Here is a 27,974-nt window from a genome sequence, read left to right as displayed (position 1 = left end):
GGGGGGGGCGGCCGTTCATCGCAGGGCCGAGGCGGGAGCCGGTGGGAGCGGGGCCCGGCGCCCTAGGGACTCCGCCAGCGCTGCGCTGCCTCCTTCAGGTGTCGCCTGGTGCCTGTGCTCGGCGTGAGGCGCGCAAGATGCAGAACGACGCCGGCGAGTTCGTGGACCTCTACGTGCCGCGGAAATGGTGAGCGCTTCCCGCGGGGCGGCGGCGGGGGCTGCTCTCCCCCCGCGCTCGCTGGGGACCCCGGGGCGCCGGTACCCTGGTAGTAGCGTGACCAGAGCCTGATGTGTCCAAGGGCAGTTCCCATGTAACAGTTAACACTCTCGTTTGATGGACAAAGCGCTATTTTCAACACTCGGTGAAAAAATCACTTCAGTGCTTTTCATCCTCCTGTTGATTTTTTTTCTGTGCCGTTTTATACCAATTTCTTTGAACGGRATTAACCACGTTTCTAATTTACTGCCTATTCACCCTCATTGCACTAGTAGTCRTCGGTGCTTTGGTGAGCTACCATAGTGTCTGTAACACGAATTTGTGGTTATGTGCTGTGTCTGAATTGAGATAGCTTAGTCTGAAAGTTTTTTATTTCCATACTTTGGAGGAGATTTAGGTAGTAAAAATTTCATTTCCTTTTTAAAGCATGCATAAGCATTTATTAAATATCTTAAAGCACATGAAGTTGAGACTAGAGCCCTTGAAGAGAAAGTTGAACTCATTCTGCTACATAATGCTTAACCTCACAGTGGCAGTAACAGCTAATCTGCAGTTGCTTTTAGGAGAAGTGCGCATGCATATTTGTAAAACTGTAACATTTCTGCGTTAAGAGCTCTCAGTCTGAACCTGTTAAATTGCATGTTGCCTTGATAATGTATTTTAAATGTAAGGTTGAGATTACAGCAAATGGATAGTGAGGAGCTTCTTGTAAATACGTTTATTAAATCTAATAAAGTTAACAGCATACAAATGGCTTGTTTTCTAGTCACTTTTAAATTTAAATGTTTCTTAAAATGTGTGATTTCTTGGAGAGCTGACATTAGACAACCTGAGTGTCCTTTGATAGCTATAACAGCTTCCAATGAAAAAGCTGTAAAAACTGCATTCTGATGAATTACCTTGATTGCTCTATTTTTTTGCGTGTTAGAAAAGAAAAACTTCTTATTCTACATGTGTCTTGAAGGACTGTGCCACTGTGTGCACTGTATAGGAAACAACTGGACAGGTAATGGACAGATTGAAGGGATTAGTAGGCAACTTAACTGTGACATTACCAATGCTACCAACTTAACTGTAACACTACTCTCCTTTAAAGGGTCTTAAAACTGCATTTTAACTTTCTGGGCGTTGTCTGGAGTGTCTGAAACCTTGACTGCTACTGTCAAAACTTCTTGTGCAGATTTAATTTCTTGTAGATTTGGCTTTAATAGTCTGTTCATTGTCACTGTCCATTTCCTTTTGTTCTAAATATACCTTGTTATTTTATTCCTCAGCTCTGCTAGCAACAGAATAATTGGTGCCAAGGATCATGCTTCTATTCAGATAAATATTTCTGAGGTAAGTTTTATAATGGAAATATCTGATGAAAAAGCTGTAACTTCAGCTTTGGTAGGAAATATAAAAGGTTGTGAGGCATTTGCAAATAATTCACTAGCCCTCACATAAGAGTAAAATTAGAGGACCTTCAAACATGTAGTTATATTATTAGGTCACCTCTGGCTATTTTTTAACCTATTGGAAAATACTCGGTAGAGGGAATTTCATAAATTAATAAACAGTCTGTTCCTGTGCTTAACTGTTAGACTAAATAAAATTTCCTGACTATAAATATTTTAAGGTTGGAAATACAGGGATTTCACATCCTGAAGGGAATAAGCAGAATAAATGCTTGCTTTTGGAAGACTCTTATTCTCTCAGCCTTCACCTATCTATAAAAAAGTACAAATCTTCAGTCTTTCCTTGTGTTTCCTGTTTTTTAAATTTATATTCTTGCTGATCTTCTCTGTGTTCTTTCTAGCTTGTCCGAACTTTAAGAAAAATGTAGTTTCCAGAGCAGGAGTCTATTTCTGTTCTACTTCACTTAACTAGGGTGCCATCTTCTGTGTTTTGCACTGCTGTTAATGCTGCTGCTCTTGATAGAYGAAAAATAAGGTTGCTTGCTTTTTTCTGTGCAGCATTATCATTTCATTAACTCAGTGTTTTGGGTTTTATATGCTTAGAACTTTATATGTGGAGCGCTGGTTATTTATATTGACTTGGTATTGTACATAAAGAGTTTGTTCTTGTCATAGTTGAGAGGCCACAAGTCTACATTCCCATATTTTAAACGACTGGATCTCTTGAGTTTTCTCTCTGAATTAAACAGAGCATTTTAAAAATAATTTTTATGATTTCCGGTAAATGTCAAGGCAAATACTTTTCTTGTTCACTGTGTTTCATGCCTTCAGTGATCCCTATTTCTTACTTTCAAAAGATCAGAGATTAGCAGTACTCAAAAACAAAGCCATGAAGTATTATAGGGTTCACCACAGGGTTTAATTTCACAATGGATAGTGATTAGTGGGTTTTTTTTTCCCCCTGATAAATTTCTCAGCACATTAGGAAGCAAGATAATTTGTATCCCTTGACTTAGGCATTGTTCTACCTGTGTAACAAGACTGTCCCGTTTCCCACCCCAATTTTCCATAATACTGATTTTAATTAAAAAAGACTTTTTTTAATAAAGGCGGTAAAATACTCAACCTTTACATTGGACTTTTCCATTTCTATAGAACTCAAGTACTTTCTTTTTTTTAACTGCTGCTTTCTATTGTATTCTTGTTAATGCTTATTGATCCATTAAATGTTATAGTTGCACTATGCAATAAACTCTATCTTTTCACAGTAAATTTACATTTACTCTACAGTTCTTTTTCTAATTAAATTATTTGCCTTGGATTTTTGTAGCTTGCAGAAAAATATGTTTGCAAAATTTAACAAGTAGCTTTCATCTTTAAATGCTTTGCAAGTGATATTTTCTAAGAATTCTGTAAGAACCTGTTTGTGTGGAGTAACTTGCTTGTAATTACAGGTTGACAAGGTAACAGGCAGAGTCAATGGCCAGTTCAAAACATATGCCATTTGCGGAGCAATTCGTAGGATGGTAAGTGTTTTCTTGAGCTAGGAAATGATAGTGCTTATTTGATACTGATTAGTCGTTCTTTGGATGCAAGTTTTGCTTGCAGAAAAAGATTAGGCCATGTATAATCACGGAAAGACACAGAAGCTCTTCCTCTAGAATGAAATGAAGGCACATTGGTGGGATAATAAAGACAGGTTGAAAACATGAACAAATTCACTTGCAGAATCAGTTTCTTCTAAATTTTTTCTCAGTTCTTTAGTTTGGAGAATTATGTATGTTTCTCTTAAAAAAAATAAATAAAATAAAAGTGGAATTTTTCCTATACGAATGTACCAAGCTACCGATATCTTTGCTTTTTTAATCTGTTGTTTGTAAGAGTTTGTTTGTTTACAGTTGGTGCTGTCATAACTTAATTTAACATTAAACAAACATGATGTGAAGCTTCCCAGAGTTCGTCAGAAGCCTGTTTACTCGGAAATACATCTTGTTAGTACAAATGTGTGCATTTTATCAAACTAAAACTATTTCTTTTTCTACAGTATGACAGAGAATTTAACAGCTTCTTTTAAAAATGCTAATCTGCACATATAAAATGCAATGATCTTACTTCTCTATCTTTTTAATAYGGTCTCTTCAGAATTATCTTTTTTATTAAAGGGGGAATCGGATGACTCCATTCTGCGTCTGGCAAAAAATGATGGAATTGTTTCAAAGTACGTATGTTTGTCTCATCCTTGGTAACATTTGCAAGGATGATTTCCATACCCAAACCTAAGTTCTAGAATGAAAATGTATACACTATATTTATAGGATGCTTATAGCATTGGTCAAAAACATTTACTCAAGCTGTTGAAGCATACTAGTTTGTAACAGTGTTTGTTTCATTTCTTTTCTAGGAATTTCTAACTGAAGAAACTCTGGTATGGAACATCTGATGTAAAATAAACAATTCAAATCTATCTTGTGCTGTGTCTTTTGTTCTGATCATAACCATTCTGGTTCACTGTCAGCTTTTTCAGATTTAATAAGTCTTGCAGTTGTAGCTAGTCTCCTTTTTTGATCTGTAGTAGCACATTTTGCAATGCAGCAGTCTTAATTTGGCCTGCTGTTTCACTGGAAGTTTGCACAGAATATGGTCTATAAGGGGGTTGTTTTGGCTATGGTATCAAAGCTTAGCATCTTTTTTCTCTTGACAGAGGCTTACAGCATGTATTCTGCCATTGACACACAGGCTCTAAGAGAATTATTAAAACCATAATTCATGAGCGGTCTTATCAGAAATGGTTGTCTTCTTGGCATGCTAGCAGATTGGTTGCCATGTGAAAGAGACTGTTAAAGAAGGCTTTACTTTTTTATTTCTGTTTTTGACCTCAGTGTTGAAAAGCAGGGAAATAATTCGATGAGAATAACCAAATATTTGGCAATATTTTAATAAATAGCTTGATAGCCCTTGAATGGCTAGATAAAATTTTTGCTTGATGATGCGTTATTTTTAGTTATCTTACTAGCAGAACCCAGGGAGGGTCAGGCAGTTTGAATGAGACGTTTGCTGACATTGTCTCTCTTATCTGCCAGTTCCCTGTCTCTGGCTAATTTCCACCACTATTAGCACAATGCACACTGAAGTTCTTACTTTTAGTTTGAAAAGGTTGTTTCAAAATTTTACCTGTTGTACTTCAGATATTTAGTTTTACTTGGAACTGGTTAGTTTGCTGATAAGAATTTGAAGTTAAAGGTCATGAAGAAGTCATTGTGAAAGGAAAAATACCATTTGTTGGCTCAGACCACACTGACACTCTGAAGAAACTGTTAGCTTTGCTGAGTCTGTGTCAGGCATTAACTTGAGGTTCTAGATTAGAAATAAAGATACGGATTAYTCTGCAATGCTGAGATCCTAGATGTACTGTGAAACTGAGGTGCATCGAACTTGCAACCATCCTGATATTGCAATACTGTGTTCTAATATCTCTGAACTTGTTCTTGCTTAGTGTGCATAAATATGCCAGAAATACCTCATTTCATGATCTGTCTTCTCTTTCTAACTTTTTTCAGCTCTTCTGAATAGACTTTCATATTTTACTTATAAAGAGCTTTTCCCAAGGTGTTATAACTGTACTAATGGACCTTTGGGATCTCACATGTCACCCAAGTGGACTCTGGTGCCTTGGCAGTATATTACTACTTCCTTATGTCTCAACAATATTAAGCACTGTATTTATGAATAAGCACTGTGAATAAGCAATACAACTTGTTTGTGTGGTTAGGAAAAATGGTTACTGGCTGTAAGAATAGAGAAGCTCTCTGGAAAGACTTTCTAAAGGAAAGAAAATCTTAAAGTTTAGCATCTTGCCCTTCAGGATCCAGGTGTAGCTATCCCAGTAAACAGACCGTCCTTCATACTGTGTTCTCATCTGTGTATTTTGAAGAATTGCTAAGAAAGGTTATATCCAGATTATACAATTTTCACTCCTGTGGGATCTTCCATTGGACAAGATTCTGGTAGTACAGAGACTCTTCGGTGCTTTATAGACTTGCACCACATCCTCAGTAGGACGATGTATAGGATTACCGCTGTTCAAATCTCTGCACAGACCCTCTCTTGTAGTTTCCTCATGTGATGGAAACAGTCGTGGTGATGCTTTCCTGTTTATGCTGTAAGCAGTCTCCACCTAGAGCTAGTTACCATGTAGCTTATTTCTGACATGTTTGCAAGTTGCTGTGGATTCATGTGGGTGTGGGAGACTTAAATCTCAGACTTCCCTCAGAGCAGTCTGGAATAGGGATATTACCACCTCCAAAGTAAGGAAGAGGGTAAACTAGTCCGTTGTATAGTATCTTTAGCTGTATTTGTCTAATTCTTAGACGTTTTGAAGTGCAACATACTTTGGAAGATTGTCTTACATTTTTAACACTGCATAGATATCTATTGAACTAGGCATAGTAAATCAGGTTATGTTAATGTTTAATTGCAGTATAAAACATTTTTTAATTTGAATCTTTTTTTCAAGTCAAAAACTGAAGTAGGATTTCATGTGTATGCTACTGTATGGATATACCGAAGTACATAAATAAACCTTTGTTGCAGGCGCAATTGCAGCAGAGAGAAGGCTGAAATCAGCAGGCTACTATCCTTTTTTAGCTTAGCTATGAACTAAAACATACTTGGTTGCACATTCTGTCTTCCCACTGATAACATTTACATTTTCTAGCCCTTCTCCAAGCTGATAGAATTTAAAAAGATAAATAAACTTCTGTATGTCTCAAGTAAGCAGGAACTCGGTTGAAAAGACCAAAAAAGGCTTCATGTTGAATTCCCAATACAAAATGCAAAAGAGGCACCTTCTAAATACCACAACCAAAAAAACCTCCCCTTTTTTCGGTCTTACTGCTGTCTTGCATCAAAGTCCATCCAAAAGAAAATGAGACTGTTATTTGTGATTCTCCTGGAAATAATTCATTTTTCCAGCAGATAAATCTCAGAAAACACTTTCTGGAAAAACAAATACTGTCTCCAAACCAGAGAGAGTTAGGCTTGGCTTGTGTCCAGTCCTCATTACTTTCTTTTGTACACAGTAAAAGGAGATAAGTTTTAATTGGACTTGATCTTAAATGACTGACATATCTTAAATTAGCTGCTCTGCCTTGACATTAGGGTAGAACTTTAAATAAAATCGGTAACTGTTTACTGCTGATAAGTGCCTAGTTTACCAAAAAGTTTAAATATTGTTGACTTGTTTCTAATCCTCTGAGACTCTGTTCATCCTTGTGGATTTCAGTGGAATTCCCCCATAATGCAAAATGAACTGAGGTTAAAAGCTCAAGATGAACTTGAGGTCTCTCAAATGTCTTTTTAAGCAAAAACAGTCCATTAGAATATGACTATACCAAATGAAATTTACAGTCTTAATTGTATATTTAAGAACTATGCTTTAATTTAAAACTTTTTCTCTGCTATGTAATACTGACAGCTGACATGTATTTCAGAAGTTCAGAGAATTCAGTCGGACAAAACACTAATTTTTTGTCAGAACAAGGATATGAAATGTTATGATGCCATATCCTAAAATGTGCTTCAACTGGACACGAACTGGCGCTATGACAAAGGGATCCTGAAGTTCACACCCTCTTCACTGGAAATAAATTCCAGAGCGTTAGGTTTTGTAAAACTTTCTGCAGAATCATAACAAGGGAGAACATGTGTCCCTTTAAAAAYTAATTTTGAGTTGCATTTTCTAGTATTGTGATGTAAAATGTCCTTTGTTTGCCTGCGACAGGAATAGTTCAGATCTTCTAGTGCCATGAAAGGGAATGAACTGTACTTGTACTGTACAAGATGGACAGAGTTGCCCTTACATGGTTACACTGCACCCAGTCGTGAAATTCTTTTCTGTTACTTAAAAGGACTTGGCAGTGGCATCCTAAAGACATCTGATTTAACTGAGGCTATTTCAGTATCTTTGGCCAAAATTTTTCTGCCCAGGCAGAGCCCAACTATCTACTCTTTAAAACACCTCTTCTGCTAGGAGTTTGTGGATGTCTTGTAACACCGATTTGGTTTCTTTTAAGCCTAGACATTCTTTCAATGACCTACATGGTGTTGAAAAGCTGCTTTAGACAATCTTAATTGTAAGTGTGTTGTGATCAGAGGTCTGGGGTTAGGAGGCCACTGTATCTTCTGTCGCTGGGGGCACAGAATTAGCAGCATTGATAACGAGCTTTGTTTGCAAGACACCAAACAGGCAAAGCACTTCCCAGGCTGGGAGAGGACAACAGGCGCTGTGCTTCCCTGGCACTGGTTGTGCTTTGCTGAAGAAAGGTATTGAGAGCTGTGACTTCAAAGAGGAGTATAAGGGCTGGGGATGTGTTCAGCCTACATGTGTGTCTGTTGCTGCTGCTCCCAGGCTGCCAGGTTCGGACTGGAGAGCGGAGCGGAGGCTGTGTCGCTGGTGCTCCCTACAGAGGGGAAGCCGGCATCGCTTGCAAGGGAGGCTCGCTCTGTTCCGCACCTGAGCAGATGCAGTTCATTTTCTGAAGGCATGCAGAGGCGCAGAGCTGCAGCGATGCTGTAGCTTGCTGGAAACCTGGCCAGAGGATTGAACTAAGCTGTTACACTAGACCTGGCAGCATTTTTGTTTCTCGTTTGGCTGTCAGGGAGGGCTCTCTGTTACCATCTCCTGTTTTGTCCGATTGCTGTCACTCTTCATGATACACTGCGATAAAAACACTTCTCTGCTGCAAATATCACTCCAAATAGGTTAAAGGTGGTTTTGGTTCTAGTTAATTCACTGATGACAGTTTCTGTTTAGGCATCCCAGAGGGGAGAGCTTCCCACATGTATGTTGGACTAATCAACCATGGAATAAGCATAGAAAACCAATTAGGCACTCCTTTCTGCTGGGAAATACACTATTGTTTAATATCAGGCAGGAGTTCCCCTTGGCTAAATCCTCAACTGAAACTGCAGGTATTAGGATTTTAAGAATTAAGAGCTATTAATAAGGTCAGTGTGGTGTACTATGGTGAAAAAGGCATCTTATTCAACATCTATTCTCAGATAGCAGGCTGATAGGAAATAAAGCAAGTGTGGTCAGATTGAACCAAATGAATTCCCCTGCAATGTACACACCAGTGCTTTAGTCTGCCAAGAAATTCTGTTCTGTAGTTTTTTTACTGGATAAGAACTGTGCAGACAAGTAAGCATGTGCCTCTTCTGCTGAGAATTTGTGGACTTCAGTTTGGGGCTGCAAGCAATGATATGAGATCTTTAAGCTGATGGTAATTACAAAGGGGAGTAGAATGGGTGGTATTAGAGATGGCAGGGTGCCTTTAAAGGCAGATCCTTTCAGTGAATTCCCCTTTCGTGATGACAGAGTGTTTCTGTTAGCAGTTCTGCTGATTTTTACACTCTAGTTCTGATCAAGAGGCACAGATGATGGGGTAGTTAATAACAAAAATTTTGTCTTGTATGCTAAGCCTCCTACAACTCATGGGAAACTTCAGTGATGCTTAATTTTTCTGTTGCACTTTTCCCTCAGTAGATCTCCGTGGGCCTTACTAAGAAGTACATGTTTTTATCCTTGTTTTGCATCTGGAAAAGTGATGATGTCCTGAAAGCAAAGTGAACTTAGGTATGGTCATCCATCAGGCATTTGATAGCACCAGGAGTAAAATGCAGATCTTCAAGAGTCTCAGAGCTGTAAGTATGTTATCCATTAACTCACACCAGATGTTCTTTTAAGAAGACGTAGCAATATCCTGTCACAAAGAGTAGATCTGCTGGGCTTTGATTTGAGATTATTGCATGGATGGAAGTAAAAGTCATACTTTGCATTTTGATGAGCTAACTGTAAGCTGTGTGCTAGGATGTGCCCTATCCATCAGAATGTAGCTGTTGCATACCCGGGTCTCTGATGCAGCTCTGCATGAAATCAAGTCTTTTCACTGGTTTTGTAGGGCATCAGAGCCCGAGAAGCACCCTTGATCTTGCTGCAGCTATCAACACGTACCAGAGTGGAATGTGCTGGCTTCCTGATATGGATCTAAGTATAATATTAGACTGTCGGCCACTCCTGAAATAACTCTGTGTTTTGGCTGGAAGCTTTGCCATGCATTAAGCCAGGCTTGTAATCTTACCGTGACTGATATCTGAAAACAGGCAGGCTGTTGCGGAAGTGAGTTGCGGTGTCTGTCAGGTAAATAGGCTTGAGCAAAAATGCTGAGACACTATGTTTTTTCATGAAACAGTTTTTCATAAAATGTTTAGCATGACTCTTTATATGGTTTGATAGTTGGATGCTCTTCATGCTGGGAAATGTAATATTATGCCCTTGGAAAAGTGTTTTAAGACCGAAGGGGTTTTTTTATATCTAAGACTGAATAAAAATAGCCCTGAAAAATAAAGTGAGTACTGCACTGGGAAGGGGATAGGAAGTCATTGCTTGCAGCCTGTCCCTGCTTCATCAGTGTTAGTCCCTCAGATCTCTGCGAGGGCTGGAAGGRCTGGGGATTTAATTCTCCCTCTGACCAGTTTGGTGCTAAGAGAAGGGGATTTACGTGTGTGATTTCTCTTCTGGCCAATGGGAGCAATGCTTACAGCAAACTCCCTCTGCATTCCTGGGAAAATCGGGTCATTTGTGCTGGATCACTCAGCCAGGCACCAGAGCCAGATCTGTGACTATACAGTCCACAGGCCATTCGTGCTGAAGAAATAATGACCTTAAAAAACTGACACTGCAATTAACTTCAGTGTCTGCTGMTGGGTCACTTTTGCTCCTGTCTTGTGTCTGCTCTCAAGCACTTGGAATCCATCATCCCAGCATTTGATATAGTTCATGGTAATCTCAAACTTGGAATAGTTTCCAGGCAGACTGGCCCAAATCTGAGGATCTAAGACTGCATGTACCCAAAAATATGTAAATAAAAGGAAGCTAATCCCAGATGGTGCCAATTGAAATGTGCATTACAAAAGGAAGATTAAGGAAGTGGATTTCAGGCTGCAAAGTATATTACCTGAGAGGGGGGTTGATCACTGTAGCACAGAGCTCGTATTTCTAGAAGCCCAGCACATCTTGACACAACACTGGCTTTGGAGAGTCTGCATCCTGTTTCAGACCATAACTGAGCCAAGCCTTGGATCATTTGATCACAGAGGGAATGGTGTCTTATCAGTCATCTTCCGGACAAGCGATAAAGTGATTCCTGTGATTCCTGAAAATTTTAATATTCAAGAAACTCATGCATATTACAGTTCTGTATGTGGTCATGTAAAAATCTCAAATTATGTCACTTCGTCAAATATRTTGTGGCTAATGTCTGTTCTGTTACTCGACCCTCATTGATTGATTTCAGTGCCTTAAATAGAAAAGGGGGCAGAAGGGTTGTGCTGATTTCTGCTGAGCAGAGAGCTGTTCCCTGTTGTACTTCCCTCCAGGTGCGCATCACAGGCATTCAGAAAAGCTAGAGCTCTGGGGCCAGGGCTTGGGAGACCTAGTTTCTACTTCTGGCTACGTCATTTGTTTTAAGCAAGACACTTTGACTAGTACCTCCTATGCCAGTATTTACCCATCTCTAAAATGAATGTGATRGAAGAAGTAGCAAAATTCTAATTGATTTGAGGGATGCTCATAAAATGTGATGTTAGTGAGGTAGCGTTGTTATTTGAACTACCATACAAGGAATATATTCTTTAAAGATGACCTCTAATAAACTCAGTGGAGTTGAACCAGAGGCAGATGCCTTAATTACTATTTTATCATTGGTTTTATTCTTTATTCACCAGGGGAATTTTGTACCACCTGTGAATTTTATGGACATGCAGGTAAAATAATTCAGGTATCTTTTCCCTTTTGCAGAATCCTGTACTATTTATGGGGGCAGGACATTTCAGGGGGTTTCTTTTCTTCCTTTAGTGGGTGGGTAATGAGAGGGAGGGTCATATCAAAGTTGAGTGCTGGAAAGAGTGACTCTGATTTACGGTGCTCTGCAGTTTGAGATAACGCTTCTGGTATTTTGGGAATCCAAAATGCAAAAAGTAAGGCAAGTGGGGAGCCTGTTCTCAGTTACCTGTTTCTCGTATCAACAACTGGGACCCAGGATTCATGCACAACACAGAGGACTGATCATTGTGCAAACTACTGCTTCTCTAAGGCACTTAGTTGTAGCTGCCATGTTTGCTACTACCTCTCTGGCCCAATCTAAAGACTTCTCAGACCTCCTAGATCAATAGAGCCTTTATGTAAATTCACAGGACACCATTAGGTTTGGATTCCCATCTTCATGAAGTTGCAAAACAATGACAAAGCCACACCAAACACCGTCCATCAATGCTCAGAGCCAGGAACAGAACAAACCAAGTGAAATTCCAGCAAAGGGGGYGGTAACTGATTCTAGCTCCAGATAGCAGTTGTTATCGGAGAAGCTCATAAATCCACCCAATTTAAACAGAACGTCATGCAGCATCCCGTTCTGCATTGCCTTTTGCCTCCAGGGAGGTACAGCTGCTTGTTCTGATCAACAACTTCCATTCTCAATCTTTCAGGTTCCCAAAAGACACTATTTCCTGGAAAATGTTTGTGGGGATGCTGACTGTCTGTATGGCCTTTGGGAGAAGGAGGAAAACATGTTATCGTTTGAATAAACATGTCCCTAACTACTGTTTGGCTGTCACTTGGAAAGCTAGGACATGCACTCATGAATAAAACAACATATATTGGCAAAAACAACTTGCCAGAAGTATGGAGGGTTTTTAACAATGGAAAATGTTGACTTTGGGTTCTGATTTTCTGGGCGAAAGTATGTGTTGGAGTCTGAAAAGCCTCTGTTAAAAAATGTTGCCAATGTCTCTCCTGAGTCTTGTACTAGATACCTAACAGCTCCTTGAAGCGTGAACCTGCAGATCGCATCACCTTTTTTGGACCGCCATCACCCTCCGGTGTCATCACTGGTGTCACAGAGCTACGCTGCTTGGTGGCAGATGAAGCTTGAGGAGACGACATGAGGCAGCACCATGGTAGTCTATGCATCTTAACTCTGGGTTTGCCTCAAACATTTGTTTTGAGGTACTATGGCTTGATTAAAAATAAGGCAGACCTTCGGGGGGGGGGGGGAACAGCTTTGATAGAAAATTATGGCCCTACTGTTGAAAATGATCTAGATTTGAGAAGATGAGCACCTCCAGCAGAAAGTATTTGGTCCCAGTCAGTGTTAGGCATGGTGGGCACTCTGTCTGGCAGGTCTCTGCTCTTAGTGACTTCTCAGCAACTCCTTCCTGCTACATGAAAGGCAAACCGAATTGCGTTGTAGTCAGCCACAGTATGTGGCAGTTATTCCTGGGAACGAGAGAAACATGACCTTGCTGTTAGTCTAGCAACTATATTAGGAAATATTCTGTAGATTTAATTTGGTCACATTTTGTCTTCTCTCTTCCAGCAAATGATACTCTAGTTTCTGACGCACCAATTCTGAATTGTTTGGGGGTTTTTGTGTTGTGTGGTTGTTTTGGTTGCTTTGGGACTTTGTTGTTGTTTGGGGGGGTTGTGTAGTTTTGGTTAGTTTTCTCTCTTTGTGTTGTGTGGGGTTTTTTTGTGTTTTGAGGGAGTCGTGGTTGTTTTGGTTGCTTTCGGACTTTTTTGGTTTATGAGTTGTGTGATTGTTTGGGTGTTTTTTGCTTTTTTGTATTGTGTTGTTGTTTTGTCTTTTTTGTGTTATATAGGTTTTTTTACTTGTTTTTTTGTGGTGTTTTGTCTGTTTTCATTGTTTGGGTTGGTTTTGGTGGTCTGGGTTTTTTTGTGTGGTGTGGCTGTTTTGGATAAGGGGGTGTTTGCCCCCATGACCATGACTTTTTGGTGACCTCGCAGAACAAGGTCCAGATCATGGCGTGATCTGATAAAGGCTGCTGGGAGGCTTTGCCCGGAGCAGGATGCTGGGATCAACTCTGAGGGACGTGGTATTTTGGGCAACCCCCCTGCACTCGCCCCCCAAAGAGGAGAGTTAGGTAGGAACCAGTGGGGCTTGGTGTCAATCAGGTCTCTATGGCAGACGGCAGCATGGCGGGGAAGGAGGTGGGAAGGTGGGTTGTTCTGCCTACCAGTTGTGAACTGGCATACCGAATGAACAGCTCTGGGGTGCAGAGTTTCGGGGAAGAGGTTGATAAAATGGAAAATTGCTGACACAATCATCTTTTCTTTACTGTTGTAGAATGCCACTGAAAGAAAGGAGTGGAGAGAAAAGTTCTGTGAAAGGTGAGTACGGGTCAGGTAACATGTTCTCCTTCCTGTTCTGACATGAGCTGCTTACGTAAAAGCTGAGCCTGGGCTCTTGCCTTCAAACCGTCCCAATACAATGTCACGCGGTACGGGAGAGACTGTGCAGTCATACGCTTTGCTTCCTGTGCTGTTTTGAAACGCGTTGCGCTAGGTGAATAAGAGATGTTTCGCAGCTGGACGCAGCCCCTCTCGCGGCCAGAAAGGGAGGGCAAATGGAGCATAGCAGAAGATAAGAGAGGTGAGATCTGAAGAGAGGCAGAGGGGCTTGGAGGATAAAGAGCAGGGAAGCTACAAAACTGGATTATTGCCACTAGAGCTGGAAATCCACAGAGCATCTGGAGTGGGTCTGTTCACTTCTCCATGCCTGGCCTTCCCTGCTTGTAAGGAGGGTTAATACAGGATAAAGGCAGCAGTAATGGGCACGTTCCAGCAGGTAATTCTTGGACCAGTGAGGAAGGAGCAAGCATGTGACAGGACCCGAGAGGTGCTCAGTGGTCACGACTTCAGGAAAATTTCAAGGAAAGCCACACTGGGATCTGGAGGGAAGGTACTGTTCTGTTGCCTGCTGGACGAGATCTGCTTGGGAAGGATTTCTTCTTCTCTTTTTTTCTTTTTTGTGCGTTTATGGTCTGTATGGTGCCCAGACTTTCAGATCACTMTGCAAGCACTGCGCTGCCATGTGTTCTTTGTAAAAGCATGTACAATCACAGCTGAATGCGTGTACTTTCTAACCGGCAGTGCTGTATTCATTTGAGCTCTCTGACAGTGGTTAATGTCAAAAAGGAGTAGCACTTTCCTGTCTGCTCATTAGAAATGACCTCAGCAGCAGCAATGTAATCACTTGCGTTAAACACATGGTTGGAAACTTTTTGATAAAGTCTAAGACATAAGACAGCTTTTTATGCCTGCTTTCCTACAGGCCTGGTTGCCTTGATGGCAGAACTAGCTGTACAATTCCCATTGTAATGAAATTTCAGAAGCAATTTTGTTTGTTCCAGCTGGCTTGAATGGAGCATYGGGGTTAATAATGGGTAGATTCCCAAGGTGGACATCAGAGACAGAAAGGAAAAGTCATTTTGCAGTCCTTCCTTAATCCTAGCTTCTTTGTTAGAAACGTTGGCATTTTTTAATTGACTAGTAAATCCTAATCACGAGGACCTTCTCCATGGGTAATCTCCTGTGATAAATTGCCCAGTACTCGTGTCAGGGACAAACTCTGTTCTCCAGCTTTTGTGAGAATGAAAGTGCCCTGTGATTAGGGCTGATTTTTGGAGAGAAACAAGGGAAGAATGGATCTTGTTTAAATTCAAACTGATTTTAAAAGTCCTTTGACTTTAGATTTGGATAAAGATCTCATACTGTAGTCTGCTTGAGGTCTTTGTATATGTAGCTGTTKCCTCCATGCTCTTTAACAAATGCTACAAGGTCTTATCAGAGGAAGGCAAGGTGATTTAGCCAGCCCTTGGGGGAAGCAACCAAGCAATTGCACAAGGTCTCAGCTCACAGGGAGCAGGGAGGCAAGGAAATGGCTAAGTTAGGTAGGAGCTAGTCATCTGTTGGAAGGGGCCCACGCACAGTCAGATCTCTAAGATCAGGAAAGAGAACTTGAAGATGGAAATGGTAACTAGGCAATGAAGAAGGAATGGAGCAGATAGGARGATGGGAAGGAAGTCTTGAAGTAAACCTTTCAAGTCCTACCAAGCCTCTGATATTTCCCCATTTGCTTCTGTTTTTTCTGCCAGCTCAGAGATTTCACCCATGTCTTCAGGACTCTGAGAGCAGAGTCAGCAAGGTAGGCCAAAGTCAGAGCAAGGTGCTGGCATCCCAGAGGAGCATGGTTGCTTGTACAGAGCAAGTGTGCAGGGGCTGGCTGATACTTTCTGGGATGCTCATGACTCCACTGGCCCTGTTTTCCCCAAACCTTGAGAATGAGGAAGGTGGCAGCACCTGTGCACTGCACACCAGAAAAGTCTTTGATCTCAGACCTCCACGTTTTGAAGAAGGGCAGGATTCATTGCCTCTCAGATGCAGATTTCCATCTGCCTTTCAAGTCCCCTGGATTTATACCCAGCTCTAAGCCTTGTGGGCAGGTTTAGCCCACAGCAATCTCTGCTTGAAGTTTCCTAACCTGATGTTTTGTTAACTCTCAGGGCAGCAACCCAACAGCAGAGGACTGGCACTAGGGAGGTGGTGGTGTGTGACAGCAGCCTAGAAGTTCATTGGGAGCAAAGCCAAGAAACCTACGTTGTGCAAGAAGAGAAGAGGAGCAAGGAAGAAAGCAGTTTGCAGCATGGACAGGTCTAGGTAGCACAACAAGTCTGGCCCAAACTGGTGAAACATGTGAGCCAGATGCGTCTAAGCAGAGGCATGGTCTGGAGTGACTGTCCCTGGCATTGGGCATCTATCTCCCTACTAGAGTACAGGACTTCCCTGGGCTTGTGCCAAGGCCCRCTGCTGGTTGGGTGTTATATTCCCTGCAATTTTAAAGCTATGACATTAAGGGAAATGGCACTGCGTATTGTGGTGGGCTCAGGAAAAGCAATGCAGGGTGAGTCACTACACTGCGTTTGTGGGAAAGCTGAAGCCTGAGGCACTTTATCTAGGATGCCTCCCTGGGTCCAGCCCAGCAGCAACTGTGCCTGACGTCCCACCACACTTACAGTGGGTCCTTTGACATGGCCCTCCTGATAACTGCGTGTTCCCTGGGCTCGTTGCAGCCATCACGATTTCCCTCCCCACTTCTGAATCATCACGAGGCCAATATCAGGGCYCGTGTGTCAGCGCCAAAGGAATGCTTTCTAATATCCCTTTTTCTCCTCGCCCTTCTCCTAGCTCCCTTTAAATCCATAATAATTTGTACTTCCTTGCGACCCCAAAGGCCATACAGAACAAATGTATTGACATGAAAGAAAGTGCTTTAATCAGTAAAATCGGCAGGGAACAGAATCCTGAAGGGAAAGAGACTGAGAAAGGAAGAGCAAATAAAAAGAAATGCTATGTATGTTCTGGCTAGGAGCCAGAGGCCCTCTGGGCCAGGTTTGGATAAAGCAGGGTTTAATTTTTGGTGAGAAACTGCTGGAGTGAATCTGTAGCAAACAAAGGCCAATTCACATGGGCCACAGATAGAGGAGGAGAGGGCAGCCTGCCAGTTCTGCCAGCTTCAGTGATTTTATCATGTCTCACAGTATCAGATGTTTTACTTGAAGCTTCATTTTCTGCTTGCATTTTTTAAAAGTGTATTTCTGCTCATAAAGACTGTAGGGAAAAACTTGAAATAYGACCCGAAGATGGTCCAGAAATCAAAAGGCAGGTGGAAAACACTGGAGTTCATTAACTTAATGAAAATTAAATTGAGATTCTTAAATGGAACTCAGCTGGGGAGAGGGGGATTTTCAAATGTTTGGGCCRGGCAGTGTAAAATGCTTTCTCGGACCACAAACAATTGTTTACATTTGAAAAGAAACTCTGTGTCAGCAGTCCTCACGGGCTCATCGTTCAGTGACAGTCTTATCTCACTGGAGTGCTTCCAGTGCAGGAGGAGTGCAAGATCTCCCCGGAAATGGTAGGACTCGGCACTGCCCTCGTCCAGACCACCAAAGAATCTCCTGTATGGATCAGGGAGGTCAGAGAGATGACATAAAGCTAACTATGGCCAGGGGAATACAAATCCTCCAAGGGAATTTTCTCCATAATGGGAACCCTTGCTTTATTTTTGAGTTTAGTCCACTTTTTCCCTTGAGAGCGTACTAAAGAGCACGTACTCAGACCTGCAGTATTTCCGTAGCAGCCCACAACAGGGTGGTACCAACAAGAACAAACTGCATTCACATCTCCTGTTATGYATGTCGATTGTTTCCAATAAACTGAGCAGTGGGAATAGCTGGTTTTGAAAATCTAAAGCCGTTCCATTAGCTACATGCTGTACTTACTAGCCTGGCTAATTAAACACTTGGCTGATAGAATACGCTTTTTTAATTACTCAGATTGAAGCAGTGTGTTGTATAGTTAGATCTTAAGCAACTAGGCGTTTACTGAAGTTGCAGCAATTAATGGCGTTCTGTGCAATGAAGGCAGCTTTTGAGTCGCTTTCAGGGAAGCTGACACTATCCTGTGCTGCCTATAGGGGACACAGGATTGCTTCCCCCAGGGGTCATCCCTGTATTTTCCCATGGTATTATCTGATTTTTGAGGCTGGTTATGGAATCGGGAATTCTGCCCACACACATTTCTTCTTGCTTTTGAAGGTCCTGCGATGACAGTAGGTCAGCCCACGCAGGGCAGTCTGTGGCCATTTACCAGCCCAAGTCAACATAAGCTCTCTCCTGATTTTTGGTTTTGAAAAATACAGTTATARCAATGCAGTGAAGGGACCTTTTAGGTTACTAAGTCCACTTTGGGCTTACCTCAGACAACCACATCTTTGGTTTTCCCCATAAACCTGGTGGTTGAACCCAAGCCAATGGAAGGTGCATCTGTGGAGTGATTTTGGCTGTTTCTAGGTTCAGTCCCAACAGATGCACTTCCAGAATCTGCTGTTGAATTGCTGTCGCTTGAGCAAACCAAATCCATTAAGMTTCTCCAAGAGCTAAGGAGCTGAGATGTCATGGTGTAGTTGACCAGAGAAGGCTGATTGAGTTTGTGTAAAACCCCACTTTGCATTACTGTAGCGTTCAAGCCACATCCCAGAAGAAGGGAAGCAGTATTTACAGTGGGAAGGAGAGGGATGAAATGACTTACTGAAGTCTGCAATGACAGCATGTAGTAGGAACCCTAACTTCTCCATCTTCTCTGCGCTGGAGGCTGCCGGGCACAGGCACATACAGACTTTTAGACACCTCCTGAGACACCAGCTTCAAATGTCTGCCTGGGGCAACTTATTTCTCCTCTGCACAGGTGGCAATATGGGCTTGTGAGCAGTGAATGCAATGACATCTGGACTTCAAACTGCAGTTTAAATTGAATGCCAGCCTCCCTGTAGACTTTCTTTAAGTAGCTTAGCTCAGAACCCAAGCTACCTTTTCTTCACCGCTGTTCTGAATTATGAAGGCATGTTTTGGTGTTAGTAGATTAATYTCATGCACCTCTGTGCCTCAGTTTCTTGTCTTTTCAAAGAGAAATGCTACTACTTGCTATCCTTCCCTATATATTGTGAAAACGAGGTAAGGTTCAGGGACGCTACAGTACCAGAGGCCGGGTATATATTTTAGAYCATTGAAGAATGCCAGTTTTATGCAGTGCAATTTTCTGTTCATTGCAGTTACCTTAGTCTCTCTCCATGAAACCGGGCTGACCCTCCATGGAGGGGAAGTCAAGGACACGGGTTCTGCCAAGACAAGAGGCTACCAGTACTGAAACTTCATTTCTAATTGGCARTAGGCAAGAAAGGGGTGGGAAGCAATGGTACAGGTATTCCTCCCTGGGCATCAACCCTTTCTGCCTCAACCAGGATCTTGGAGTTGAAAGGATACCTGGAGAGTGGTTCCCTGCCTTGAGATGGAAGGGAAACAAGGAGTGTTGAACCCTCATTAGTGTCATAAATTCGAGTGATACCCACCCATCGCCTGAACAGTCTTTACGCATGCAGGGCTCTGACAAAAGGGGTTCTGTTCTTGTGGTATACGATTAACTAAGTGCCGTGTTAGAAGTAACAAGACGAATGGGGACTTGAGGACACCGTTTGCAAAGATAAAGGAGATGCGACTGTGCCGGCCCGGGCAGACAGTACCGCTGCAGTAGTGTCCTCTGGGTGGAGAGAGAGGCTGGGTCCCGCTTTTATCCTGTTTGTAGCTGCGGTACTCTCAATACACCCTAGTTTTTGAAAAATCCCTTTGTCTGGCTTCCCTCAGGCTTCCCATGTGGAAAAAGGGTGTGCACGTGTTGGGCTTGGAGCGTGTACGGCTGTGAAACACAGCGTGCTCGCCGCTGCCTGCGGGGCCCGGGCACCCAGGGGCAAAAGGTGAGGAAAGGAGAAGTCGGTTATCTGCGAGGGGAACTGCTTAGCTGCTGCAGCAGCTGGAGGGGAYGGTCCGCCTGTGACCCGTCGTGGAAGCCCCCAGGGATCAGAACTTCTTGTCTAAAAACTACCTTTTCCCCTGCCCCACCTCAGTGCTTCTGATATGGACATGCTCACAGAAACCACATTTTTCACAGATTTCACTTGTCTCTGTTCCCCTGAACCAAGATCACGCGCCAAAATATTACAAGGATCAGGTTTACGCTGAATGAAGGGATACAGATAAGTCTCCAAGACTTTGCCTGCTAATTCATTTCAGCATCACCTGTCTCCACTGCTCATCACCTATCGCTATTTTTATTACTTTTAATTTTTCAGCTGAAGAACAGAGCAGTTTGGGCAGTTCAAGCTGACTGCTAAAGCTTTAGAAGATTGACAGGAGCAACACTTAAATTGTCACATTCCAGTGTTAGCATACCTTTCCCATGCGTGGTTTGGATAAAAATGATATATCATGCGTGTTCCAGGTTCAGTTTCACCTACAGCGTCTGTACGTGATATGGCAGCAGCCATTAGAAATGAATGATGCCAAAACTAGACAGAGCCTGTGCTCTTAATTGTAGGGGCCGTTTGCTCTGATGACAGACGGTGGCTGCCTGTTTACGCTGCCTTTATCCCCATTCATGGGTTTCCGTGTTTTTGCTGCAGCGGTACAGCATGGCACGGCGGCAAGTGAGAATTATCTTCTTTGCACCATCTGTGGTAGCGTCTTTCAAGTGTTTTGAAAGATTAACTCGTGCTCACACAAGTGTGTTGTCTTTGGACTGAATGGAGAAATGCCGGCAGGAATTCGTGCCAGCTTCAGGGACTGATCTAGGAGACACCATTCAGAAACGTTAGAGGACAAAAGCTTCTCCTTCTCTTCCTAGCATGGCTGTGTCTTAACCGAGCCTGCTGTCCGTGGCATAGCCCCTGCCAAGTGCGTCCGCTCGAGGGGGGAGCGGGTGTGGAAGCAAACGTGCTGTATCTTCCTGTGCAGTTTATTGCCCAGATACAAATCCTCTGCATGTGGAAATAGCTCATTGAGGCGTAGTATGGGGTTCGTTATTGCACATCACTTTTAACGGGCTTACACTGGTATATGCAGCGGGAGTAAGGATAGCCAGTGGGATTGGGGCAGGTATGAGTCCTGTTCTAGAGGCTTTCTGAAAGTGTAATCAGGACAATATATTTCTTCGTGCTTTTTTTCTGTCTGCGAATGTGTGTGTGTCTATGTATACTCATGGTGAGCCTCTTACATAACGAGTCTTCAGCCATCTGCTAACTGTGTTTTGCAAAGCAAAACATGGCTGCATTTGGCATCTGGTTTCCTATGAACCTCTCTGCTTCTGGATATTGCCTTGGTAATCCTAATTAAAGCTACTCTGACGGCTCTTTGACTGATTGTCCCCATTCATAAAAATGCATCATAACACCTAATCCTCACCACCACTGCCAGCCAAGCTGTTTTCCCTGTTAAAAAGATTTAACTATCATCCTGTGAGAACACCAGTTCTAATTTTTAAACCTTAGGCTAGAGTTCTCCAGTGATGGAAAATGCCAGGATAAAAGGGACATTCTCTTCTCTGGAGTTTTGTGCTAAATATGCTTAAAAGTTTGTGAAATAACTCACTGTCTCATTCTTTATTTCTGTAGGTGAATTAGTGGCTCCCCAAATCCAAGCTCAGCTAAGTAGCAACTCTGCCTACTCAAAAATGAAAGCGAAGCATCTTTTGTTTTGCTTTTAAAATAATTTTGAAGTTCTGCTCAAGTCCCAAGCTAAAATTATAGTTGGTTTTGGACTATTTACAGCACAGAGATTTTTTTTAATAGCAAGCCTTCGCTGAAAATTCAAAGAACAGTCCCCAGACATGGACAATATAAACTCTTTGCTACTGTATCTTGTACTAATAACAACTTTTTCCCATGGAACAGTATCAGACGGAGACATGATCTAATTGAGGTGTATTTTGAGTCAGGTTCCTGCTGTCTTGGAAGAGCAGACTGCTTGTTTTACATATTTAGGATATTTTCGTGAAAAGTCATTTGTACAGCTTGGGTTTTCAATCACCTTTGGGCTTTGTTGAGCCTGCCTTGAAAAGCGTGATTACCCCCCAAACACACATTTTGAATTAAGTCATTTTTGGCTGACAGGAGTCTAATGTAGACCAGATTTAAGTAGCTTGAGTTACGGTCTAGGATCCCCCCGAGACCGGGTTCGACCAGCTGAACGCTTGCTGAGGGATGACTCATTTAATCTTTGTCAGCGCTGCCGATGATGCATGCTAAGCCGCACAAGCAGGCAAAGCTAACAGTAAAGCTTTGTCCCGGCTGGCTCTTGGCGCGGGGGCTCCGGAGAACTTCAGCGCTGCCGAAGCGCGCGGGACGGCGGCGGGCACCCGCTCTCGCGCGGGGCCGAGGCAGCTGCCGGGCATGTGCTGGAGCTGCTGGGCTCCYGCGCGCAACGATCCGGAGAGTCAGCGGGGTCTGGGGAAAGTGATTAAAGATCTGGGGGCCTAAGGAAATGCCCTGCTTAGCTGAGATTTATGAGCCATAGTCTGTCACGTCACTTGAAGCTGCCGAAACAGGGGGATGGGCTTCGGCCCTTCCCGCACGTGGCTGGGCGCAGCGGGCTGCGCTTTCCCGTGCGCTCGGTGTCCGTGCCRCGGCACCGCTGTCCGAGTGATGCCCGTAGCTGCCAGTGTTTAGCCTCTTCCTTTGTGTTTCTTGCCCTTTCTGCCTGCCTCTGGTAAAAAGAAATCTGCAGTCTTGGTCATTTCTTACACCTTCACTTGAAATAAAATAGATCTTTTTCTACGTGGACTTGGCTTTTTCTGCAGATTTTTAATGAGCAGGGGAGCTGGGGTCGGGGAAGGTGAGACTGCGTGGGCAGTGCCGTGCGCTGCGGTGGTGGGACGGCGCTACCCCGCGCTTGGGGCAGGATCCAGCGCCGACAGTCCTGCAGCACGGCCTGAAGAGCAGATTCCTGCGCTTGATCCAAAACTGCTGGTGTCATCGGGGATGCTCCTGTCGACTTTAGAGGGCCTCCGGCTATAGCAGAAGGGGACTTTCCAGCTACAAAGGGACTCTGAGGGGTTATGTTTTGATAATGCAGCATTGCTCAGCTTTGCCCGAAATAGAAGGATGACTGGAGCTAAGGATGAAGATAAAGCAGATGCTSCTGGTTCTTTGGAGCACTGCAGTTAGTGGATGACTTGTGAGATGAGGAGCTGCTCTGTCTCTCCAAACTGTAAGATGGTAAGATGTGCAAGATGACGCCAGCTCCCCCTTGGCAGTTGCCCCTTCTACTAGAGCCACCTTGCAGTGCCAGGAGCTAGCTGGGAAAATTGCCAACCGCGAAGCGTGGAGATCCATGGATTGCCAACTGCCTCYGGGAGGCGATCTTTGCCTGGTACCTTTTATCTTTAAAACAGTTTATTAGGAAAAGAAATGAGCTACAGGGGCTAGAAATGGCGGTCAGGCAGGGGAATGATTTCAGAGGAGAAAAATGCTGGTGAAGCTCTCCGCTCCTCCCAGGCGGGGAAGCTGCCAGCCTTGATGTGGCATGTCACTCGTCAAGCCGTCTCCCCAGGGCCCGAGAGCACGCCGCCGCCGCGAGCTCCTGGGAGGGGAGCGGGGGGCACACCTGCCACCTTTGCCTCCCCGAGCGGCTGGCGGTTGTCCCCAAGGCTTGCTTCTGACTGCAGCGCAGCAGCCGCCCTGGGGAGGGGTGGGGAGCGTTGGTGGGTTTGGGTGGCTGCTTGTGCCCGCAGCGGTGGGAGCGGGCAGCAAGAAGAGCGAGCAGCCTGGAAGACCCCCGTTCCTCGCTCCTCCGGTGCGGCCGGGGGCTGTGTCCGAGGGCAGCTCTCCCGCAGCGCTGAGCCGAGCGGCGGCACAGCCCGTCTCTGCCCCCCGGGCTCCCAGCACGAGCTGAGCCCGAGCCCGCAGAAGCTCCGTTTTTGGGGAGCAATCCCTAGTGCAGGGCTGGCTAGCGCTGAGGGSGGCTGAGAGCCGCTTCGGAAGGTCGCTTGCAGCCTTTAGAGGCCGCGGAGCACCTCCTGGAGCCGGCGTACCGCAAGCAGGCAGCTCCCGTCCGCTGCAGGTTGGGCTGCCAAGCTTCGTTTCAAAGCGGCTCTTCCTCCCCCCATCAGCGAGAGAAGTGGGCATGCAAGTTGAGAAATTCTGGCTCGGGGATCTTTTTAAAGAGAGTTTCCCGATGTTAGAGCAGCTTAGTCCGTGGCTTATTTCACAGCAAAGTACAAAAGCAGAGTCCCGTGCCGGTTCCCCCACCGTGCACAGGCAGGGCAGCGGCTGCGCGGCCCCTCGGAGCGACCGTGGGCAGTSGTAGGCTTGTATCTGCTGGGGATACACGCTGCAGTATGGTAGCAGAGAGGTAGGAGATGAAACACACAGCCGGGAAGAAAAATGAGTGGATGCCACTTTTTTTGAAGTAACATGCGCGTGGCTTTATTGAGGGAGCGGTCTTTAGACGGGGGCAAAGGCCTATYAGCCCAGTAAGTCCAGCTCCTTTCTTGGTTACTCTGTAATTTATATAGCACTTCCAGGCCACGAGGACGCTCTGCAAGCAGACGCTGGGGACAATCTGCTCCCTTGCAAGTCTGCAATAGGACCTCACGAGCATTAAATCCGTGACTCTCCCTTTTTGCCATAATCTGGAACCCTTTGCTGCTCCAATAAGTCTCCTGAGGTCCATTTTTTCTCCCTTCATCGGTTGCTTTTGTTCTTACTAAGTACTTTATAGATTAGTGCAGATTCTGTTCTTCCTGCTATTTAAGAAAATGCTGTTATGCATCAAGGAACCAATTTCCTTTCTTAGCAGCTGAATGTTTACAGATTTTTTTGCCTTTTTTTTTTTTTATCTTAAGGCATACTGTCTTTGCTCTCTTTTYGTTTTAATTTTTTTGCTTCTGACCTTCCAGATCAGAAGGGAAGCAGAGGCTAGGCTATACCACTTATGGCTTCAAAATAGAAGCTACGCTATTCCGCGTATCGGGACTGCAACGTTTGCTGAAGATCAAAGGAACCCTTTCAAACTGTATTGCTTTGCTATCATTAAGAGGTGGCAGCCGCATCTTAAATAAATAAAAAAAACCTTTTCATCCAAGGGAATGGGGACTGGCCATTGAGATACGCTAAATCCAGCGACGCGAGCGGGACTCCAGTTACTTTCTTGTCAATTTGGGCAGCRCGGTTTTTGTAGCTGAGCTTTGGCCCCAGCAAACCCCCAGAGGATGTTTTGACCCTTAGTATGAATTTAGATCGGCACCGTGACTTTTCTAAATTATGCCTGCCAGAGGTCCCGGGGTCACGGCGCTCTTTCGTCAGAGCACTTCCAGCTCCCAGCACACACCCYGCAGTGTGGGAGCAGGGACAGAATCACTGACATTACGTTCGGGAGAAGCTGGATGTAAATTGGGCGTAAAAAGGAAAATCTGCTTGGGGCGGATTGTTGTTGCTCGTGCCTGCTATGCACTTAAATATGCGTCTGTCGACGAAAAGGGCACCACCTAAATGTATCCTGGTGCGGGACAGTAAACGGGCTTTATGCGTGTCCCACCTGGTAGCGTTGCTACGAGCACTGGAGTATTTATATGGTTAAAGCAGAAGAGCTGCTCTTTTTGCTTAGATAAGCAGGGTCCTTGTGCGAATAGCTCGCAGCCCCTGGTTGTAATCCCTTTCTGATCTCTGGTTATAAAAATGATACGTGGAATGTAAACGCCATGAGGATTAGTAATCGCTAAGAGAGTGGAAAAAATATCGGGAAGAATTGCAGGGTTTTTCTGCATTCCTGAGGAATTCTGCAGGGATTCCTTTCCTCTGGTGGAGCTTGCCCTGCTCCCCAGCTCATCTCCTTTCAGTCTTGCTCCCTGGCTGGAGACAGTGGAGATGTTCGAGGAGAATTTTCACCTATTTTTAATGGAGTCCGGCATGGACTTGCTGTGACCTTCTGTAAATGACATGGCTGTTGTTTGCCTGAATTTCTGCAGTTGTAAAGCAGGGCAACAGGATGTATCTGCTTGTCAAAGAATTGGGGAGATTGATGGCTGGCTTAGACGGTGCTGTGCTGTTCTCAGGGAAGGAGCATGATAGTTGCTGTTACAGGGGAAGAAGAGCAGCCCTCCGTCGCTCCATACGTTTCMGCGCATCCGTGCGGGATTCTTTTCTTCCAACCGTGTGCATGCGGGGCAGCGCTTTCAAAAGCAGCTAACGCTCTCGGGTGTCTGGTGTAGCATGTCTGGTTTTCAGAAGGTGGAAGTTCAGTGGTTACCTTAAAATTTAACCATTTTAAGGTGTACAAATGTGGACTGCGAGTCACATACCTCTCAAAAAATCTTGGTGCTGTTGTACACCTCASGAAATACTCTGGGGCAAAAAGCGAGAAGGTGGATCGTCCAAAGAGCCAAATACTCAGGGAACCTGGTTCTGACAGCTGCAGCGTTTTGCAAATCCAATCAATTGCACACATGAAACGTATTTGGAATAAGTTTCTACTAAAAGATAACAGTGATATAATCTGGAGGAGGGGAAGTGCATTGAAATTCCCGAGTCTTTATCCACACCTGCGAGTTACGGTGTTTTGAGTCTTGAGATACATCTATAATAGCATGGGAGGAGGTTCATGATTGATAGTCAGTGCACAGCGGGTGGCAGAGCAGAAGAGCCGAGCTTCTGGCTGCCTTCGGCTTCCTGTTCCCGGGGCGAGCGAAAGGCTGAGCTCTCCGGGGGTCCCGGGCAAGCTGCCAGCAGCAATTCGCCAGGCCTGTCACTTTGCAGACCTCCGTTTTGGGGAGGTCTGGACACAGCCCAACAAAAGGGATGCYGTTCCCATCTTTTGGGATGGGATGGACAGGGCGGGGGGGGGGGCAATGAGGGTCCCATGTCCAGCTGATAGCGGCGGTTCAGCGGGGCAGGAAAGCTCTGCTGGCAACGAACCCAGCGGACTGAACGGTTGTTGCCTGATAAAGCGACACTGGAGAAGCTGTACCGGGACTGTAAACTGAGGGGTCTTTGGAGGAACACGGAGGCGTTTCGACTTAACTTCCGCAGGGTTTTCCCGTGCACCTCCCACCCTCCGCAGCGCCTTTGGGCTCCGTTCGGAGCAGCTGCGTCAGGCCGAGCGGCACGCTGCAGGGACAACCTCGGGCTTCCATTTAGCAGGGAGGGGTCTGCGGTGCGTTGCCGAGACGGTGTTTTATTGTGAATTACCACTGCAAGCCGCATCGGAGACCACCCAGATCTCCCTGAGAACGCGGCTGTGCTTCCAAGTTCCTAGCAGGAGATCCCGTTGCCRTCTTGTACCTGCGGTGGGTGGGAAACCGGGCGGCAGGCAAGCGAGTCTTGTAGACYGCTTAGGAAGCTCCTGGCAAAGCAGGGACTCGACCCAGCTCCCAGATAAGCACTCCAACAAGTAACTGTTTTTTTTTTTTCTTTTATTGCTGCTGATTCATCTTTCCAGACACTARCTCTGCTGTCCCTGCCACTTATCTGGATTTGACTGGAAATTCCTCAGCAAAATATTTGGGGTTTACGAGATCTGCAAGATCAGCTAAAACAGCAGAACTTGCACATGCTCCCAAGAATAAAAAACCCTCCGCTTTGGGTGCATTGACCCGTTGTCTTCTCCCCTGAAATGGATGCACAATTTCTGGTTCTGGCCTGGTGATACTCCACTCTTCTTTACATCATTGCTCTTAATATTAGGAATGGTCTTTCCATCGTCTTAAATCAGCAAGAGCTGGATGTCCCCTCTTTYGACAGCTTCTGGCGCTTAGCTGTGTTACCAGCCTGTTGCAGAAATAGCTGTTTCCAGATGCCTGACTGGTGCAGTCCCACAGAGAGGGCTAGCCACCGAAAGGCTAAGCTAGCTTAAAAAAAAAGAAAAAAAAAACACAAAAAGTTGTTTACACCCGTTTTTAAAGCTGGGTYGGTTCCCTGTTCTGGTTCACAGCCTGGCTCCGCAAATGGTTGTGTTGGCGCAGCCGGGAGGGGAAGGGGAGCAGAATCAGATTACGTGGATCCCGCTGCCAAAGGCAACACGTTGTCGGCCCGCGGCCTGGGTCCCTCCTGGGCCGGCAGCGG

The 27,974-nt window shown here is 44.5% G+C and overlaps 1 protein-coding gene and 1 long non-coding RNA gene across 7 annotated transcripts in view; both read left to right on the top strand.

Annotated features, from left to right (window-relative positions):
• Window positions 1-4,078, top strand: part of RPS21 (ribosomal protein S21) — a 4,318-nt gene extending 240 nt beyond the window's left edge. The window contains exons 2-6 of one of the 2 annotated variants that reach the window (XM_026057656.1): window positions 99-187; window positions 1,492-1,555; window positions 3,069-3,140; window positions 3,777-3,832; window positions 4,016-4,078. In XM_026057656.1, coding sequence (XP_025913441.1) covers window positions 138-187; window positions 1,492-1,555; window positions 3,069-3,140; window positions 3,777-3,832; window positions 4,016-4,025 — 252 coding nt within the window. In that variant the 5' untranslated portion in view covers window positions 99-137 and the 3' untranslated portion in view covers window positions 4,026-4,078. The remainder of the gene's footprint in view (window positions 1-98; window positions 188-1,491; window positions 1,556-3,068; window positions 3,141-3,776; window positions 3,833-4,015) is intronic. The other variant, XM_026057666.1, reaches the window with a different exon arrangement.
• Window positions 4,079-8,934: 4,856 nt separating this feature from the next.
• On the top strand, window positions 8,935-22,647 carry LOC112961706. 5 transcript variants are annotated; one of them, XR_003252098.1, is made up of 8 exons: window positions 8,935-9,315; window positions 9,573-9,811; window positions 11,398-11,436; window positions 12,157-12,627; window positions 13,475-13,611; window positions 13,815-13,858; window positions 15,625-15,674; window positions 16,033-22,647. It is a non-coding gene; the product is annotated as an uncharacterized LOC112961706 (long non-coding RNA). The 5 variants fall into 5 exon arrangements; XR_003252099.1 differs by lacking the exon at window positions 15,625-15,674 and adding an exon at window positions 14,316-14,429; XR_003252097.1 differs by lacking the exon at window positions 15,625-15,674 and having other exon boundaries at window positions 12,480-12,627.
• Window positions 22,648-27,974: the final 5,327 nt, after the last annotated feature.

Source organism: Apteryx rowi, unplaced genomic scaffold, assembly GCF_003343035.1.
Source record: "Apteryx rowi isolate R43461 unplaced genomic scaffold, aptRow1 scaffold_0, whole genome shotgun sequence".
In the NCBI taxonomy this organism is placed as follows: Eukaryota; Metazoa; Chordata; class Aves; order Apterygiformes; family Apterygidae; genus Apteryx; species Apteryx rowi.
Note: the sequence above shows the minus strand (reverse complement) of the source record. Positions and strands in the feature narration are given on the sequence as shown.